The 20,586-nt window shown below is 35.0% G+C and overlaps 1 protein-coding gene across 19 annotated transcripts in view; it reads left to right on the top strand.

Annotated features, from left to right (window-relative positions):
- Positions 1–20,586, top strand: part of PAM (peptidylglycine alpha-amidating monooxygenase) — a 282,912-nt gene that overhangs the window by 255,883 nt on the left and 6,443 nt on the right. For all 19 annotated transcript variants that reach the window (XM_037985229.2, XM_073010788.1, XM_008014056.3 and 16 more), the window contains 7 exons: positions 711–827; positions 3,153–3,225; positions 4,779–4,989; positions 5,415–5,615; positions 7,745–7,860; positions 14,681–14,780; positions 17,067–17,120. In XM_037985229.2, the coding sequence (XP_037841157.2) occupies positions 711–827; positions 3,153–3,225; positions 4,779–4,989; positions 5,415–5,615; positions 7,745–7,860; positions 14,681–14,780; positions 17,067–17,120 (872 nt within the window). The remainder of the gene's footprint in view (positions 1–710; positions 828–3,152; positions 3,226–4,778; positions 4,990–5,414; positions 5,616–7,744; positions 7,861–14,680; positions 14,781–17,066; positions 17,121–20,586) is intronic.

Below are 20,586 nucleotides of genomic sequence, written 5' to 3'. Positions count from 1 at the left end.
CTAAAAGGTACTGAGATTAAAAGCAGAAATTGTCATATTTAAGTTTTTAAATTAATTATTACATAGTTGTTCCTTTTATAGATGTAGAATAGCTGTTATTTGGTAAGTTTTATGCCTTTAAGCATATTTTTGTCTCAAGGATAGATTTGGTTTTATAACTTTTAAGTACTTTGAACATTCTCTTTTATATCTCTATAATATATATTCACATGTTGCACCTAAAGTATAACAAAACATTTTGATCACTGCTATTCCAGCTATTATCATTAATGACAAAGTTAAAATAAGTCATATTTTCTTTTTCAATTTGAAAGAAAATGTCTATTGAATGACTGCATACTCTTTTGAAGAGCTTTTGAAATTTTTCAGGTACATTAAGAGTTCTTGATCAATGTTTCTCAAACCCCAGTGAGCATAGGAACCACCCAGGGGTCTTGTGAAAATGCAGATTCAGGTCCAGTAGTTCTGAAACTGCGTTTCCCAGCAATGCCAATGCTTCAGTTCCACTGACCACCCTGAGTAGCATGGTTCTACAGGTTAATGGTGTATATTATAATCCAAATGACTGAAATGTGGTGGACAAAGAGTGAAATCAAATACATTTGACCTCTTTTGATTTTGTATTTAGAATCTCAAGTGAATGGTCTGCATTTCTCAATTTCATAGGAGTTTATGATTGTTTCATTTCCTATTTGCTGCATTTTGTTTAGCTCGTTTGACAGCAAGTTTGTTTACCAGCAAATTGGACTAGGACCAATTGAAGAAGACACTATTTTTGTCATAGATCCAAATAATGCTGCGGTACTCCAGTCCAGTGGAAAAAATCTGTGAGTTAAATGACTTATGTTGTTAAGACTTGTACTACATATATTGAGTATAACATGTATCATAGAGTCTTGAAATTTGAGTGTGTTGTATAGTTGCACTTAAGAAAGCAGAAAACTAACTGGGCCATCCCGTCTTTCATTTTCTAAATAGATGTTTCTAAATCTTGACTGAATATTAGAATAATCTGGGAAGCTCCAAAAAATTTAGATTCACTTGCCTGTTTGCCATTTGTATGTTTTCTTCTGAGAACCGTCTATTCAGGTCCTTGCCTATTTCATAATTGCTAAATGAGTATATTTGGAATGTTCTCACATCAAAAAATGTTAAGTATTTGAGGTGATGGATATGTTCATTAGCTTGAGTTAATCACTGCACATTGTATACGTATGTCATAACATCACATTGTACCCCATAAATGTATACAATGAAAATTTGAAAATTTGTCAATTTTTCATTTAAAAAATTAGATTTAGATTTTGTATAGAGTGGGGCTAATAATCTTAAGTTCCCAGGTGATTTTAATATGTAGTCAAACTTGTTACATATTACATATGTAATATATATCTTGCATAGTTGATTAAGTGAGTTGCTGCTCAGCAATATCTAATGATGCAAAAAAATTCTTCAGCAGAAAAATTCTTCAGGACAACCAAACTCATCAAGTAATCATCATTAAGAAAAAGAGCTTCTCTTTTTCCATCTCAAAGTGAATACTAAACAAATGTCATTTTTAGCATTCCTTATCATGCATATGTAATTTGGATTTGAAAACAGCTCATTATTTAGTCTTATTTCAAGGCACTTAGCAGCCAAAAAAAAAAAAAAAAAACCAGGTTGGCTGATATTTATGATTATTGAAAGAAGTGAGGGAGGCACTTGCTTATAGATCTCCTGAACTATTGTAACCTGACAGCTTCAGTAACTATACCCTTCTCCATCTGCCTAAGCACAGGGAAAGCCAGCTTCTTCTCAAGGTGGGTAGCCACCGTTTTGAGTGCAGCTGCTTGTGGAAATAATAACAGTGCTGCTTAGAATTTTTTAGGCCGGGCGCGGTGGCTCAAGCCTGTAATCCCAGCACTTTGGGAGGCCGAGACGGGCGGATCACGAGGTCAGGAGATCGAGACCATCCTGGCCTACACGGTGAAACCCTGTCTCTACTGAAAAATACAGAAAACTAGCCGGGCGAGGAGGCGGGCGCCTGTAGTCCCAGCTACTCGGGAGGCTGAGGCAGGAGAATGGTGTCAACCCGGGAGGCGGAGCTTGCAGTGAGCTGAGATCTGGCCACTACACTCCAGCCTGAGTGACAGAGCGAGACTCCGTCTCAAAAAAAAAAAAAAAAAAAAAAAGAATTTTTTAATAGCATTCTCAAGATGGTGTGTCAGGGGTGAAATGTTTGAACCTGTTTCATTGGTGCTCTATTCATTAACCAGAAGCACCCTCATTCCAGAAAGGAATTAAAGGGAAGGTAGAACAACTACTGCTAAATCAACTTAGCCATCGGTGGAGTATCTGTTTGAAAGCAAATCATAATCCTCACATTCAGTTGTCAAAACAGGGATCTAGTTCAGCTAATTAGTCAAAATCAGAGTGTTACAGTTATGGCTCATGAAAAAAAAAAATCAACACTACACTAAGATTAGAAGCTAACAGAGCTAGTGGATTGTCAGATATCATTGGACCAAATCACCTCAATGTATTGTCCGTGTGTCTGTTAGCTCAGTCCAAGTTCCTTACCCAGATCATTAAGATTGATTTGCCAGATTAACCTTCTCTAATGTTTATCTGGCTCACTATTTCACTTTGTTTAGATATTCACAGCCCGTGTTGGCTGAAAGTTCTGTGCTGTGGGTTTTACTGTCTTTAATAGGCACTCTTTAAAACCTTTGAGTTATATTATCTAATAGTTTGTATTAACACATTACATTTCCTTGCAACATCTTTTAACCTCAAACTATATCAATCCATTTATGTTTCTTAAGACAGTTTTATACATATTTGTAAGATGTTAATATTTATGACCTTAGAACCTGTTTTTAAACTGATACTGTTTTCTCTAATATACCATGCTTTTTCATAAACATTTGTAATTTATATGTAGGCTTAATTTATAAATTTTAATACTATTAAATACTACTTAAGGTTTGTCACAAGGAAATCTTATAACAGTTTTTTTAACAATTCATTTTGGTCTTTTCTATAATAATGCAAGTGCACATTTATCAATTTATAACTTTGTATTATCTTTACAGAGTAATTAGAAAAATTTCTGTCACATATGCTTTGAGAGTAAATATGTAATTAACACAAATATTTTTATTTTGCAGGTTTTACTTGCCACATGGCTTGAGTATAGATAAAGATGGGAATTATTGGGTCACAGACGTGGCTCTCCATCAGGTAGTCGTCCTTTTGGTAATATTCAAATTAGAAGCTAACAGAATTATGCTTTTGAAATGCTCTGGAGTTCTGTTGGGTTTTTTGTTTGTTTGTTTGTTTGTTTTTTTCTTCTGTGACCCAGTAAGTTATAGCAAGCAAATAGAGCAGCCATGTCTTAGTTCAGCATGTTATAACAAAGTACTATAGACTGGGTGCCTTATAAACAACAGAAATTTGTTTCTCACAGGTCTGGAGTCTGGAAGTTCAAGAACAGGGTGCCAGCATGGTTGAGTTCTAGCGAGGGCCCTCTTCTGGGTTATAGGTTGCTAATTTTCATAGTATCCTTGTATGGTCAGAGAGATCATAACAGTAATCTCTGTTATCTCTTCTTATGGCACTAATCCCATTCATGAGAACTCTACCTTTTTGTCCTGATTACCTCCCGAAGGTCCCGCTTTGTATTACCATCATATTGGGGGTTAGGATTTCAACATGTGAATTTGGATTTGAGACACAAACATTCAGTCCATAACAATCCACATCTGAAATATTTCTTTTAGAACTCAATACTAGGAAAAGCTAGTATGTAAATGATGAAGTCACATTTGTCCCTTGGGCCAGATGTGAAGCTTCACTCAAATAACTATATGGGCCCTCCCAACCATTTTCTTAAGTGTCTGTATTTGTCTTTATTCCCTCTGTTCCTAACTGTTGTTGTTGTTGTTGTTTGAGACAGGGTCTCACTCTGTCCCTTAGGCTGGAGTGCAGTGGCACGATTTCGGCTCACTACAGCCTCCACCTCCCAGGCTGAGGTGATGCTCCCACCTTAGCCTCCCAAGTAGCTGGGACCACAGTCACACACCAGCATACTCGGCTAATTTTTGAAAATTTTTTGTAGAGATGGGATTTTGCCATGTTGCCCAGGCTGGTCTTGAATTCCTGGACTCATGCAATCCACCCACCTCAGCCTTGCAAAGTGCTGTAATTACAGATGTGGCCATCGTGCCTGGCCCTAAGTCTTATTTCTATTTTTTCACTTATGTTTTTGTTATTTTCTTAAACTGCCTTAATCTTCTATAAATTGAGGCTAGGCCTCTAGTAAATGTATATTTATATATAAAAAGTCAAATTTGTGTTATTTTTAAAAGAAGTTATATCAAGTGTAATATGCTTTTTATGAATAGGTGGCAAATAACTTGGAAAACATCATCTCAGTAAACATTTATTGCTCATGTATTATCTGGAGTGCACTGTAGTATTAGCTAAGGAAAGACAAAAAGGAAACATCAGGGTGGACGGAACTGGGTATCCATGTACTAGTCTCCATTCATCACTAATTAACCAGGTGATCTTGAGCAAATCACTTAATCTTCATAGGCTTTATTATCAAATGAAGGAACCAGACCAGATGATTTCTAGGATCCCATTCAGTTGTAAAATGTATTAATATCTTCTTTTAAATAAGTCCCTGGGAGCTTCTACTCCAATTGCTTGTGAAAGTGGTCTTAGTCACGTGGGCGTAAATCACTAATAACCATGAAAAGTAGGTAAGGCTTTTGTTCCTTTTTAAAAAGGTGTTCAAACTGGATCCAAACAATAAAGAAGACCCTATATTAATCTTGGGAAGGAGCATGCAACCAGGCAGTGACCAGAATCACTTCTGTCAACCCACTGATGTGGCTGTGGATCCAGGCACTGGAGCCATTTATGTATCAGATGGTTACTGCAACAGCAGGATTGTGCAGTTCTCACCAAGTGGAGAGTTCATCACACAGTGGGGAGAAGGTACCCAATAAGACTCTTAATTTCCAATTGTAATTCTTAGCCGGCATCACTGGGAACTCAATACTGGCCACCACTCACATTCTTTAAGCCGTAATTGTCCCCTACAGGGTCATTGTAACCTGGGTCATTGTGTGCATCCAGTTAGCTTGACACACACACACACACACACACACACACACACACACACACACGTCTTACAAGGAAAATAATGCATCCACCAAAAAACTGTCCAAATAGGGAGAAAATCTGTAATGCATTTGTGGGTAAAAGACATTATAAAATAAACTTATAAACTGCTTTACCTTATCTTTCCCCTGGCTCCAGGCATTTAATGGTTTACTATCATGAATTTAGAAACATACTAGAGAGTCCAACTTTGGGTGATTTTTTAAGTTGTGTATCTAAGGCTTTTCTTTGTTCTGCAGAGTCTTCAGGGAGCAGTCCTCTGCCAGGCCAGTTCACCGTTCCTCACAGCTTGGCACTTGTACCTCATTTGGGCCAATTATGTGTGGCAGACCGGGAAAATGGTCGGATCCAGTGTTTTAAAACTGACACCAAAGAATTTGTGAGAGAGATTAAGCATTCATCATTTGGAAGAAATGTATTTGCAATTTCATATATACCAGGTATTTCATCTTAATATGTTTGTTGTCTTCTGTCCTACTGTACTCTATCCTTAAAAATTGTTTTATCTTAATGTGCTCTTTTTACAAATTTCCTTTCTTGTTGGAGGTTGAAGATACATTATATTTCACATCTTAAAAGTATCTTAAAACTGTTAGTGTGTTCTAACTCAGTTTTGATTAAAGTACCACTATTCATTGTACAGAAACAATGAAGAACTCAAAGGATTTAACACCTGTTTGTAAGGGGTTAAAAATGCTCCCAAACATTGATTTTCATTTTCTCTTAATTATGATCATCTGCTCCAGTACTAAATAATTAACATTTGTCTTCACACATCAACAGATGGTATATATGTGATAAAATCAGTATTCAAAATACTCGTTTCACATTTTTAAAAATAGTAGTGACCAATTTTTTTAAAAGATAAAATACGTAAAAATAAGTGTGGCTTATGCCTAAATACGACGATAAATAATCAATAAAATCTTGAACTTTTTTCTCATTTTCATAACAGATTTTCTTGACTTTAAGAAAATCTGAAAAATAAGTCAGACTAATAAAATAAAATACATATAACATATTACAAAACAACTTACCATATTTTCTTTAAATAATGAACTACTGAAAATATATTTAATTTCTGAAATTTACATACAATTATTACAATATTTTTAAAATTGTAATTGACATAATTGTATATATTTGTAGAGTACAATGTGATATTTTGATGTATGTTTACAATGTGGAATGACTAAGTAAGGCTAATTAGCAAACCCATCACCTCACATACTCACCATGTTTTCATGGTGAAAACATTGAAAATATACTCTTTTCACAATGGAGTGAAATGAGATCAATAACAGGAGGAATTTTTGAAAAATTCACAATTAAAGGGCACAATATATTTTAATAAAAATATTTATACCTGTATCAAAGTCGCATTGACTATTTATAGGTATTACTGCAATATTTATGTTTCTTTTAAGTTACATGTGGCTACTGTCTGGACCAAGCAGCCCCCCAACTTATTTAGGACATAAAATCAAGGGACTCAGGTGATTGGATAGAGAGCAAATTTGGCTTCCTCAAGGAATAAAGAAAAAGTAATAAGAGGTTCTCACAACTGTGATTCCTTAGGTTGGTTTACCGCACATTTAAAGAAAAATTTGTCAGGACCATTTACTTAATAAAGAGGGTGATCAAGTTCATAATAAACAAAAATAAATTAAATATAAGAAGAAAATTATCAGTTGAGAAGGAATCTGGTTAAGAACAGAATCTAAGCAAAAGATAATTTTCTTTATAATTTTGCACAATAGTAATTGATGTTTATAGTTTTTTTATAGCACATCCTAGAAAAAACTATAATCCTTCAAGAATAATGAAAATATCTTAAATGGTGGTTTAGCATTGTGTATACTTTATTATGTTTTAATTCTTTGAAAATGTAGTGGTTCAATCATCTGAATTATTTATTTAATGTAAACACCACCATTTTCATTGTTCTGAATAAATAGTATTGTGTTAGGAAATATAATTTTACTACAAAGTATATTCATGGTGTGAAAATTAAAAATATGGCCTTTTTAATTAAGGAAAAATATGTATTTGATAATCTGAAATATACATCTCATGTTTTCAAATTCCAGTTGTTTAAAATCAGATTGTTCTGTATAGACTATAACTTCAGTTATTTTCTTTGTTTTTCTCTTGGATTTTCCTTGTAGCTATGGCAAATATTACTTATTTTTTAAAAGATCTGAGACTCCAAAATTATTGGCCTAAATAACCTGACTTTCCCCAATTCCTATTTAGGATGCCTGTAATAGCTATATATGCATATTATATCTATATATCAATATCTATGTATTCCTGATTTCTACTGACTTTCCAAGTGGAACACACATTTCAGTTCCCGATTTTCCTATTACAAGGAAGTTAGTCCACTAACTTGTTTGCCACTGATCTGGTTACTCAGGAGGAGACACTATTTTATATTCTACTTTTGTTGCCAATTGTAGGGACCAGCTTGACCCTAAATTTATTGTTTGCCTACTACATGTGGATATATTAGAAGTCCATTCTTGCCCATATTTTAAAGAAAGGTTGACTGGATTTGCTGTTGCAGGCTTGCTCTTCGCAGTGAATGGGAAGTCTCATTTTGGGGACCAAGAACCTGTACAAGGATTTGTGATGAACTTTTCCAGTGGGGAAATTATAGACATCTTCAAGCCAGTGCGCAAGGTATTTATATATATTGTCTAGGTTTCAATTTTCTTGAGAAGAAAACTAAAATATAAATCTTGGCATTCAATCTGCACTTGAATAGTTTTAGAAAAACTTTTAAGAAGATGTGGTAACTTTCTTAGCAAAGTTGATGGGAGTGTTCTATTTTATTTTTTATTTTTTATTTTATTTAGAATAAATGTCCTTGTCTATTCCTAGATCAGTTTCTTCAGATGCAAATTAGCATGTGTGCAGTTCTAAGCTTCTTAGTAGAACTGCACCTGCATATGATGGCAGGTTTTTAAATTCACTATAGTTAGAATACAAAAAATAAATCAGTCTCTTTCTGGTTCCATCCAAGTAGAGAAAACATCACGTTAAGTGTACTCTTATAGTTCTCTTAGACCCAACAGAAATCTTGTTTGCTTTCTTTATTGCTATGACGGTACTAAGCAACAAGACTTGAAAATAGCACTTCCTGGAATTTATTCAAGTTCTAAAGATTTGGTTTAGTTAAGAAACTAAAAGCTACTTTTGGCTTCAAAAGTGTTTTCCCACTGTTTATTCTAACATGCTTTTTATAAACACAGCAACTGTGTTCAGTGTGCCCATGGCCCTTCTGTCTTCTCAGTGTACTTTCTCTGCAGTATGATTGCCAGAGTGATCAGAATGTTCTCTACACTGTATGAATGTGCTTGGAGTATATCAAATTTAGAAAATTCAGTCTGCTAAAATGCTTCAAATAAGTGTTATTCTTCAAAACATGTAAAGATTCATTGGTTTTAATTGGATCAAAATGCAACTATCATCAGCTACTGAACCAAGTTTATATCCTGACACTTATAATGTTATATTATTTCTAAGATACGAGATTTGCTAATTTAAAAAACTTTAAAATGCCTCAATATTATATTTTATTTTTAATTAAATTTTAATGTTTAATTTTTGTGGTTACACAGTACATGTTTATATTTATGGGGTACATGAGATATTTTAGCACAGATATGCAATGTGTAATAATCACATCATAGAAAATTGGGTATCCATTCCCTCAAGCATTTATCCTTTGTGTTACAACAATCCAATTATATTCTTTCAGTTATTTTAACAGGTACAATTAAATTATTATTGAATATAGTCCTACTGTTGTGCTATCAAATACTAGGTCTTATTCATTCTGATTTTAAAAAATCATTCTGATTAACCATCCCCACCTAACCCCCCGCCACACACACACACACACACACACACACACACTCTCACACACACACACTGCCCAGCACCCTTCCGGGCTCTGGTAACCATCCTTCTGTTCTATATATCTATGAGTTCGATTGTTTTTTTAGATCCCACAAATAATTGAGAACATGTGATGTTTGTCTTTCTGTGCCTGGCTTATTTCATTTATAATGTTCTCCAGTTCCATCCATGTTATTGCAAATGACAGAGTCTTATTCTTTTTGTGGCTGAATAACACTCCATTGTGTATATGTACCACATTTTCTTTGTCCATTTATCTGTTGACAGACACTTAGGTTGCTTCCAAATCTTGGCTATTGTGAACAGTGCTGCAACAAATGTGGGAATGCAGATAGCTCTTTGATATACTGATTTCCTTTCTTTGGGCATATAACCAGCAATGGGATTGCTGGCTTATATGATAGCTCTACTTTTAGTTTTTTGAGGAACCTCCAAACTGTTCGATATAGTTTTACTAATTTACATTCCCACCAACAGTATACAGCGGTTCCCTTTTCTCCACATCCTCATCAGCATTTGTTATTGCCTGACTTTTAGATGAAAGTCATTTTAACTGGAGTTAGATGATATCTCATTATAGTTTCGATTTGCATTTCTCTGATGATCAGTGATGTTGAGTGCTTTTCCATATGTCTGTTTGCCATTTGTATGTCTTCTTTTGAAAAATGTCTATTCAAATATTTTGCCCATTTTTTAAATTGGATTATTAGATTTTTTTACTATAGAGTTGTTTGAGCTCCTTATATATTGTGGTTATTAATCCCTTGTTAGATGGGTAGTTTGCAAATTTTTTTTCTCATTCTGTGGGTTGTCTCTTCACATGGTTGATTGTTTCCTTTGCTGTGCAGACACTTTTTAACTTGATGTGATCCCATTTGTCTATTTTTGCGTTGGTTGCCTGTGCTTGTAGGGTATTACTCAAAAAAAAATTTGCCCAGACAAATGTCCTGGAGTGTTTCCCCAATGTTTTCTTGTGGTAATTACACACAGTTTGAGGTCTTAGATTTAACTCTTTAATCCATTTTGACTTGATTTTTGTATAAAGTGAGAGACAGTGATCAAGTATCATTCTTCTGCATGTGGATATCCAGTTTTCTCAGCACCATTTATTGAAGAGACTGTTCTTTCCGCAATGTATGTTCTTGGAAACTTTGTCAAAAATGAGTTCACTGTAGGTGGGTGGATTTTTTTTCTGGGTTCTCTATGTGATTCCATTGGTCTATGTGTCTGTTTTTATGGCAGTACCATGCTGCTTTGGTTACATAGCTCTGTAGTATAATTTGAAGTCAGGTAATATGACTCCTCCAGTTTTGTTCTTTTTGCTCAGGTTAGCTTTGGCTATTCTGGGTCTTTTGTGATTTCATATAAATTTTAGAATTTTTTTCATTACTGTGAAGAATATTGATATTTGGATAGTGATTGCATTGAATCTGCAGATTGCTTTGGGTATATGGACATTTTAACAATATTGATTCTTCCAATCCATGAACATGGAATATCTTCCCTTCTTGTGTGTGTCCTCTTCAGTTTTTTTCATCAGCATTTTATGGTTTTCATTGTAGAGATCTTTCACTTCTTTGGTTAGTTCCTAGGTATTTAATTTTATTTTTGGCCATTGTAAATAGGATTACATTTTATATTTCTTTTTCAGATTGTTCACATTGGCATATAAAAATGCTGCTGATTTTTTATGTTGATTTTGTATCCTGCAACTTTACTGAATTTATCACTTCTAATAGTTTTTTTGGTGGAGTCTTTAGGGTTTTCCAAATATCATATCATCTGCAAACAAGGATAATTTGACTCCTTCCTTTCCAATTTGATGTCCTTTATTTCTTTTTCTTGTCTGATTGCTCTAGCTAAGACTTCCAGTACTATGTTGAGTAACAGTGGTGAAAGTAAAATGCTTCAGTGTTTTATTCATAGAAATTTGTCTGTTAGAATACTGACAGCTAGTCTGGTGTTTATCAAATTTTATTTCAGAGATATGCATTAAATACTTACTCTGTGTCAGGCATTACGCTAGGTACTAAGGGTACAAAGGTGAATAAGGGTGTAAGGGTGAAAGAGACACAGCCTTTTCTTCACTGGAGCTTTTAGCCTTAGTAACAGGATCTGAATATAACCAAAAGGAATCTAAACTAAAGATTCCAGTATAAATTCCTTTCTTTAGGTTTCTATTTATATAAACAAATAAAATTTTTCTAGAAATATTTCACCAGAAAAGCAACAGGCAATGAAATCTCAAAGCATAGCAGCCCTGCAGAAAGAAATTCATTACACTGATAATATTTTATTTCTAGTTTTTCAGATCCTTATTGATTATCCAGTCTTCATTACTGTGCCCCTTTGAGCTAACTTCCTCATGTCTGTTGGTAAAGGACGCGAGATGCTTAACTTTCTCTCAGTTCTTTGCTTTGTATTAGTGGAGTGTTTGCCTTGCTTGTTCTTTTAATGATAATGTACTGTGTCAACCAGGATATTAACTTTTAATTTAAATATGCATCTAGAAATCAAAACTAAGTGCTAAGCAAGAGGCTACATGAGCCTTAACCTCATAAAAATCTGAAGAGTTCTCAATTAAAATTTCCAAAGCATTGTGCCTTCATCAGATGTTAGGCAAAGAATGAGTCACAATATGTGGGTCAATTCAGCAAACTTGAAAAGACAGTCTCACTCCAAGATGAAGTTTACTTTTCCTTTCAGTAAATAAGACTTGATATTACACCAAAACATAGAAATATATTCTGTGTTGACACAGTAAACTGAAATCAGTTTATAAATCTCTCAGAATTTTCATTTAATTAGATTATTATCACAAAGATTAATTTCGAGTGAAGGAAATAATATGGTCTGTTGACTCCTGTGTAAAAAGAGATCCCTCTTCACATCAAAGGTCAAGTTTTACATAAGGAGGTTGTGCTTCTGTTTGTGCATATCCACTCCTTATCTCCTCTTACGTTTCAGTTCTCTATTACATTCTTTAGAGATGTTTATTACATTCTTTAGAGATGTTTCCATCTGAATGTAGGGACTCTGTTTTTATGTCTGTGCAGGGAAGCTTAGACAGTAGGACAATAGAGAAAATGGTTCTATCAGATGTTATCAAAAAGCTGTGAGAGAAAAATACACATTGTCAATCCCCAAGTCATTCCCCCTGTAATCAAAGGAAAGGCTTGTGGTCCCTCAATATCTGCTTTTATACACACTGTTCAGACAGGCATTTTTTGTCATCTTCTGTGTAGCAGCTCATAGGGAAAAGGAAGAGAATGATCCCCAGCCTTCCATATCAAAAGATAAAAAAAAAGTGACCCCAGATTTATGTTGTTTTTCCAACCTTCACAGTGATGATTAAAATGACAGTACTTGAGCTGAAAAGTTCACCTAAGTTAAATTACTTGTTCAGACTACGTGGAGTAGCATACGTGGATCTCAAACCTAGGTCTTTCTGACTTTGAAATGTTCTTAACTTTTTCGTTCCTGAAGTACACATTAGTATGCCAAGGGCTATATTAAGCCACAACATGAACATTGTGCAACTTAGAAGAACTGTTTTACTTAATATTAAGTAGATTTAAACTTACTATGTTAAAGTAAACATTGTTATGCTATGGAATAGAACACAACTTTCCTTATGAGTTTTTAAAATCAAATACAAGATTTTGAAGGCAGTTTGCTCCAGGCTTTGTCACCAGATGCCTGGTGAAGATACTATCATGCTTTTCTCATGTCAATTTTATTTTGCTGGGGGTACTTTAAAAGAAGAGTCTGCAAAGGCTAGATTAGAAGATCTTTAAATCTGTGTAGCTCTAAAAATACTAAAGCTTGGTCTTAAAATTTAACAACATAATTTTGTTTCAAATGACACAAAGCAGTAGAACAGTTCATTGAAAAGATTACAACTGAGTTCTTCTGATTGCATCTACTAAGCCCCTCCCTGAGTTCCTGTAGTGGCCCCAAAGTACTGTATTTCTAGCAGAAACTTTGGCTCCGTGGATCAGTGGGACCAAGGTTCTGCTAGAAATACAGATTAGTGACTCTCTTATTTGAGAGCCACTAATAAAGGTTTATTATTGTTGTTGCCTTGAGTTTATGACATATTGTGATTTATGTAAAGCAAAGTTCTTAGCCAGCGAATAGTTTACACATTCCTTCCTCACCTTTATTTCCCCATCATTATATTTTTTCTATCAGAAAATATGAAGTATTCTACAACCATATGTTTTACAAAGAAACTTCTAAGAATATATTACAGTATAGAACAGGAGTGGCCTATCATTTGGTAGTCTTTTGCCATCCATTAACTGAACCTCCCAAAAAAGATGAACATTTAATGACAAGCCTGCAGTATTTCAGCAAGGCAGCATTTTGATTTCTGACTCTCTGTTTTTCTCTACACATTTGTCACAGCTTATTTGAAAGTATGAAAAAAATGAGACTCCTTGGCACAGCTATCTCATTTTTCTTTTCAGTGTGATAAACTTGATGATTTCTAAAGTACAATAGTATCTCCAGAGCATGTATTCTTCTGTTCCACCTAAACTGAGCTAGGAACAGTAGTTTTGTCTCATTAGTTCCCTTTGAACTCAGCACATCAGGTAGGCAGATGTTGGCTGATAAGCCCACAGTCTGGGTACTCAGTAGTTATATTTTTGATAACTGTGTATCCAGGAAGGACTTCTGGCCTCAAAGGTGACAGATGTTATCTATATCCTGCCAACTGCCAGATCCAGGACACTTTTGGAGGCTTCCAGAGACAGATGGAAATGTCAGCAGCACAACATTTTAAGCCTTCTCTTCCAAGAACTAGTTTGGTGACCCCTAAAAGAAAGTCACAAAAGGATCTCCCCTGTCTCTTGTGTCCTCATAATGGAGATGACAATGATTTGAAATAGAGAAAGATATATTAAAATGCAGAACATCTGAAGTAGGGACAAAAGCCCAGGAAATACTTGGAGGTAACACTCAATTTGTTTCCTTTGCTGACTGAAAACATCACAAACATAAGACTTCAAGAGTATAAAACCCCACATTGCTACATATCTCTTAGTATATATTTCAAAAAATTAAATGTCCCAAATCTCTGAAATGATTTTTCTTATCGATAACATACAAATAGTTTTTAAGGTAGCACATGATAGCTTGATGGGAATAATAAAAATTAATACCTAGACTTTTTTACTTGTACAAATTTTAAAAAGTAAATTTGATAGTTATTAAAAGGTAGATGAAACTTGAAGGCAAAAATCAATATAAATAACTAGACATAATGTAACACCAAGTAAACAGTATTGTAAAAAATAATCTACCTGTAAATTTTAACACTTAAAATACTTGAAAGTCAGTGGTGGGGGTTCCTTAGCATTTCTCAATGTTTAGAATTATGTCTGGAAGAGTCAGTACCCAAAGCATGAATGAATGAATGACTCCCTTCAGCCTTGAGTTGCTTCAATAGGAAATATTTTGCTTTGGTTTGAGCAGTATGTTTTGTTGTTGACTTTGCTTTGTTTTTCTGCCTTTTCATGAAGGATTCAAGTAAAGGCTCACCACTTTAATGTGTGGCTTCTTCTTTTGGCAGCACTTTGATATGCCTCATGATATTGTTGCATCTGAAGATGGGACCGTGTACATTGGAGATGCTCATACCAGCACTGTGTGGAAGTTCACTTTGACTGAGAGTATGGTTTTCGTAGTATTATTGTTCACATTTTCCCTCAGTTTGGTTGCTTAAAAGCATATGAAACAAAAACATTTGCATTTCCTTTTTACTGATGAGAGTAGGAATCAAGGTATAAAGCAGTTGTTAAAAGACCTATTTGGTGTCCATTAAGTGGAAAGAAACATGATTTTTTTTTTTGCTGGCACTTATCCCCTTGTTTCCACAGGAAATTCTTGATGCCTGAAGTACTGTCTGTTACATTAAAAGTCAACATTAATTCCAGCTTAGTTCCAGAAGGAGGGAGGGGGCTTTGGCAAAGCAGAGGAGTTGACTTCTTTCCATAAGGAGCATCTAGAGATACCAGCATCTGTATGAGATATATTATCCCAAAGAGGAAGCAATTCAAATTTTCTGCTTGGACTTCAGCTTTCCCAAATAACTGAATTGCTATATTTTCATGTAACTCAAAATGTTTTGTCTAAGTATAGATTTGCTGCATCAGGATCCCGCTAACTAGTTTTAGAGTTTTCTAATTGCAATTTGGACGTCATTTTTAATCCCTAAAAAGTAGACTAACTTTTTACCCCTAATATCATGCTAAAACAAATAAATTTTTTAAATTGAAGTGTACCAAATGCTTGATAGGATATAAACTTCAATGTCCAGAAATACTTTTAAAACATGGCAGGGCCCAAATAGGAGAAGGTGAGAGTAAGGAAAATAATTGGGGATGATAAATTTGAGGTATCAGGAGCTGCAACAGGTAGTTTTAGATAAAGGACAAAAACAAGATATGTAAACTATGAAGAAAAATGTTAATTATAAAAGTAAAAACATAAATTATAAAAAGGCAGGAAAACAAATTACAGCAATGGAAAGTAAAACCAGGAGTCCAAACACATAAATCAGATACCATACAGGGTTTGGATATCAATTAATTTGGTAACTTTTGTAGTCAGAACTATCCTTTGAGTAATGTTTGCAGTTGTGTAAGAAGAACCAAGTTAGGATTGAGTGAGCAGAGATGCCCATGGACTATGCCACTCCAGCAGTAGCTTCACATTTCCCTTGCAAATGTGGCTGTCTCACCACCTGAATTGTCAAAGAGGATCCAGAAGGCGTGGTCAGACAAGAAGGCAAAGATAGATGGAGAACCCCTAACTGCATGACTAAACTGAGGATTTTCAGAACAAAAACAAATGCACAAATACTTTTAAAGATGGAGAGGAATTCAGAAGAAAATCTAGCCAATATCTTAATTTTATGGATAGGAATGTGATTCCTGAACTCATTAAGATTTCAGTCTGAGGCCCAGCCATGATCCCCAGCCTTTTTGGCATTAAGGGACCAGTTTCATGGAAGACAGTTTTTCCACAGACCATGGGCAGAGGGAATGGTTTCAGGATAAAACTATTCCACAAGGATCATGCAACCTAGATCCCTTGCATGCACAGTTCACCAAAGGGTTCAGGTTCCTATGAGAATCTAATGCCACCACTGATCTGACAGGAGGCAGAGCGCAGGTGGTTATACTCACCTGCCACTCACCTCCTGCTATGCGTTCCAGTTCCTAACAGGCCACGGCCCGGGGTTTGGGGACCCCTGCTTTATACCACCCTGGTGGTTTGAAACTCTGAAGATGCATGTCTGATTTACCTGCAGCAGGGACTGTTACAATACACATGGCCAGTCCCCACTCAAGATATACAGAAAGAAGAGGAATATTATGTGTATTTTAGAAAGTTCTCCCAAGTGACTTTGGTACATCTCCTGGTGGAAAAGCACAGCAATATGGCATTCAGCTTCAAAATAGAGAAGCCCTCTGCATAGAGCAGAGTGCAATAAATCTGGAAAATAGTACATCTGGAACAGTAAGACTGCCACTCAGGATTAAATCGGTGTCTTATTTATTTGCATCCTTGTAGTTAACTGGTGAAATCCATTAACATCAACTAGAAGACTGGTAACCCAACATGGCAGAACTAGTAATCAGTCTAAGATATTGTCCACATGAAAGCAGAACTGCTTGGTCTTTCAGAAATAATACAATATTATGAACTCTACAAGAAAAAGCTCATTCTAAATATGAAGTCCTTAGAAATATTTTAGCTTTCCCTAGGAGATTTTATCCAGGATTCATAGACCACTTAATTAGTGCTTTGCATTGAACTCTTTTCTAATATAATAATGCATTTGATGAATTAAGGAAATATTTTCTACTGAGTAAAATTAATATCAAAGTTAAATTTTCAAATGTTCTTTTTGGAGATTCTGACTTTTTTCTCTCCTTGCTGTGCTGTTACAGAAGTGGAACATCGATCAGTTAAAAAGGCTGGCATTGAGGTCCAGGAAATCAAAGGTAGGTCGGATTCCTCTTATTACTATAAAACCAAAGTCTAGCTGTGTTGAATTCTTTTATGGCCCTTGACTGCAACTTAAAAAATTACCAGGCTAAAAATATAATCTGGTAAATTATCAATGACTTCTGCTATGTACTGAGCCTTTAAACCTGTATGTTGCCACTTCTCTTTTTTGATAAATGGAGCAGTCATAATGAGTTCAGATTACTGATTTCAAGTGATGGAAAGTGATTGAGGATACAAGAAATCTATAACTAGTGAGCCAGAGATATTCAGAGAAGAAAAGAAGTCAGTCACTTTGGGGAGTACATTAACCCCAAGCAGGTAGAAAAATACTATTTGGCATATTGGAAAAACCTTTTCCTAATATGCTCTATTAATATAAAGGAATGACAAATATCTTTGGTGGGTCAGTGCTATAATAGTATGGAAAGATTAGCTGTTTCTTTAGCTTCTATCTTATTCAGCTCCACGATTTACTGAGGGCCTTTTGGGTGTAAAGCACTATTGCAGGTCTAAGGGAAATGAGACTGCGCCTGACCTTATAGCCTTATAAGGAGAGAGGGGGAAAGTTACATACATATACACATATACAAATAAGCATATCACTGGTATATAATATCAAGACTAGGGAAATGGGATTTAGCTATTGGTAAGCAACCACTGGGTTCATATGGAGTCCCTGTCAACTTATTTTGTCTCTTTCCTAGGATCAGTTTATGTTTGTACATTCTAACATCTGCAGGGTTTTGACATGTCATTTCCAGTTAAGGACTCGCCATGAGTTTCTCATGCTACCTAATATTTAAGTAGCAAGGGGATTCCATTATTAGTTGCTTCACAAATGATTCACCTAGACATTCAGACACAACCCTAGGCTTACTTGTTTTCTTTTCTCATCAAAGCAGCTGGAAAAGAAATGAAAAGCAGCAACAGCAAGGGGGAGTTTAAGGATTTTATGTAGACAGATAAGAAACTATAGCCAGCTCAAGGGATAATATAATATTATAAAACAAATGGCAATTGTTTGGCATTTGTAGAGATCCTACCCAAGTGACACTATGAAGTGGCATTCATATCACACTCATATACTAAGGAAGGTTCCTGTCCCCCTAGTTTTATGTCTTTGCTATATATAGAATTGTTGGCAAGTTCTGTTTGTCCTGGAATAAAAATGTTGGGAAAGATCATACTGTTAATAGTAGCTATCACTTACAGAGCAGAAACAATGGGCTATACAGAAATTATTACATTTAATCCTTATGCCAACCTTGTAATAACTGCTATTATCCCCATTTTACATATGAGGAAATTGAGGATCAGAATTACTGTAAATATTAGACAGTAAATATTAGAATCAAGCTTTAAACCAAAATCTGTTTGGTACCAAAGTCTGCACTCTTAACCACTATTGCTATACTGCTGAGGAGAGACTGATACCACCAGTTCATTCACTATAAATTCTTCCAAGAACTGCAAGTTGGGAATGGTTATAGTTTACTCTGAAACCTCTAGAATTTTAAAATAGTCTCAGATCATTTCTGTTTAAATAGATCTCACCAAAAAATTCTAGGTGGTACTGGTTGGCCTGCTGAGAACAGCTTAGCCATACTGACCTCACCTTAGCCGGTCAATGAAGGATGAATAATGCTGTCATATAGGCCATTTCCTCTCTCCCATGTGCACACCACTGAGTCCAATTGGTCAGAAACCTTCTGACTTTGTGGTCAAACCCAGCAGTTCAAACAGTAAATTTTACTGAAATGTCTTGCCTTGACAGTCCAGTTTTCAGTTACCCAAACTCAAATGAAGTTGTCTCTTCTTCTTTGAACCCATGTGACTCTTATTAAACCTTTTTTTAAGATTATATTCTTATTACAAAGGGAATGTAAATCATGCTGGATTTCTAGATCTTATTTTTTTATCAATATCTTGAAGCTTAATTCAAACAACCCTTTATAAAAGAGAAGGGAAAACACAGTTTCAGACTTGATAGCGTTGTAGTTACATGTTAATTTTAAATCCCCAAATTTGAGTTGCCTTTGATAACACTTATCCCTACTATGAATAGTCATATAACTAATTACTATTAAAAAGGTTTCAGAACCAGTGTTCTAAGGAAGTTATAAGGATAAGATAATTTGAGATGATAAAAAACTAATGAAAAGGATTTAAACTTTCTAATAAAGTTACTAGAGATAAAACAGGCATACCAATATCTCACCAAAGCATAGCCCTCACCCCCAGGCACCCCCCCCCCCAATATAAGATGATAATGGCCTTAAATCACTTTCAATAAAACTTTTAAAAAATCAAAAAACCTCTTTAGTGCAGTTAGCTTTTTAGGCCTTATGGTAATCAACACATTGTAAGGAAGCACATTACATTTAAGAAAAAAAGAATGATCTCATTGGTACTATATGCACTTTTCATGTCCTCTAACCAGTTACTTCCTAGTATGCCATTTGCCTTCAGGCCTTCAGTTCTGTCTGTGATGAACTGGGATACAATTGCTGTATTAAGAATGCCCTTCCCTTCCTGTCCCAGTTATTCCAATTCCAAGTGGTCTCTAGACTTCTCTTCTGTTAGGGGGAGACAGATTTGCACATATGTATATATGTGCACTCACAAAGGAATGCAGCTAGCCTCCCTTTCTAAATGCATTGCTTTAAAGAAGAAGAAAAACTGTCATACATCAGATTTTAGAAAATTTGTTTATTTCCAAATATCTATAGAGATGCTACAAGGGCTTGCACTCTTATACAATTTTAAGGCATGTTTATTCTACCCAGAATACACCTGGCACTTTATATGACAAAAGAATGGTCATTCTAGGTGCCTCCTATTTTCCAGAAACCAAGTGTTCTGGCTAATCTTAGAGCTGCTTCTCTCTTCATTCATCATGGATGCTCCAAATTATTGGGATTTTTAATAAAAGAATTTAGGATAAAGAGTGAAAGTGGCAGAATTTGGATTATTCTTCATGCTTTCAGTGGAATTCTTAGACTCTTAAGTTATAACTATTGTTTTAGGCATTTTACCCTACATATAAATGCTCTTGTGAAGAGTAGCAATATTGTTTATTTTCTTCAGAATGGAACATTTTAAATTTTTAGCCTCCTTTTTAAAAATACAGAGCATCTTTTAAATCTTAAATATATTTCAGCCAGTTCCAAAAGTTGGAATGTTTAAGTATTTTTAGTAGATAACACTCAAAATATCAGAAGTGATGTGAAAATCAAGAATTTCTAAAGTGCTGTGTATGTATTATATCTTAGCACGTTCATTGCCTCATTCTCATTACTTTCTATGAATGCTAAACTGATTCTTTTAGTCTTTCACCTGTATCATCCACAGTTCCTTTCATTTAATGTTGCCCAATTCTGGTTCTGCCTTATCCATGAAACTAGATATGACCTAGTATACCCATCGTACATTAGGTGCATATAAACTTACTAAATGACA

The sequence above is a fragment of the Chlorocebus sabaeus genome, chromosome 23 (genome assembly GCF_047675955.1).
Source record: "Chlorocebus sabaeus isolate Y175 chromosome 23, mChlSab1.0.hap1, whole genome shotgun sequence".
Lineage (NCBI taxonomy): Eukaryota > Metazoa > Chordata > Mammalia > Primates > Cercopithecidae > Chlorocebus > Chlorocebus sabaeus.
The sequence above is the reverse complement of the archived record's forward strand: the minus strand, read 5'-3'. Positions and strand labels throughout refer to the sequence as shown.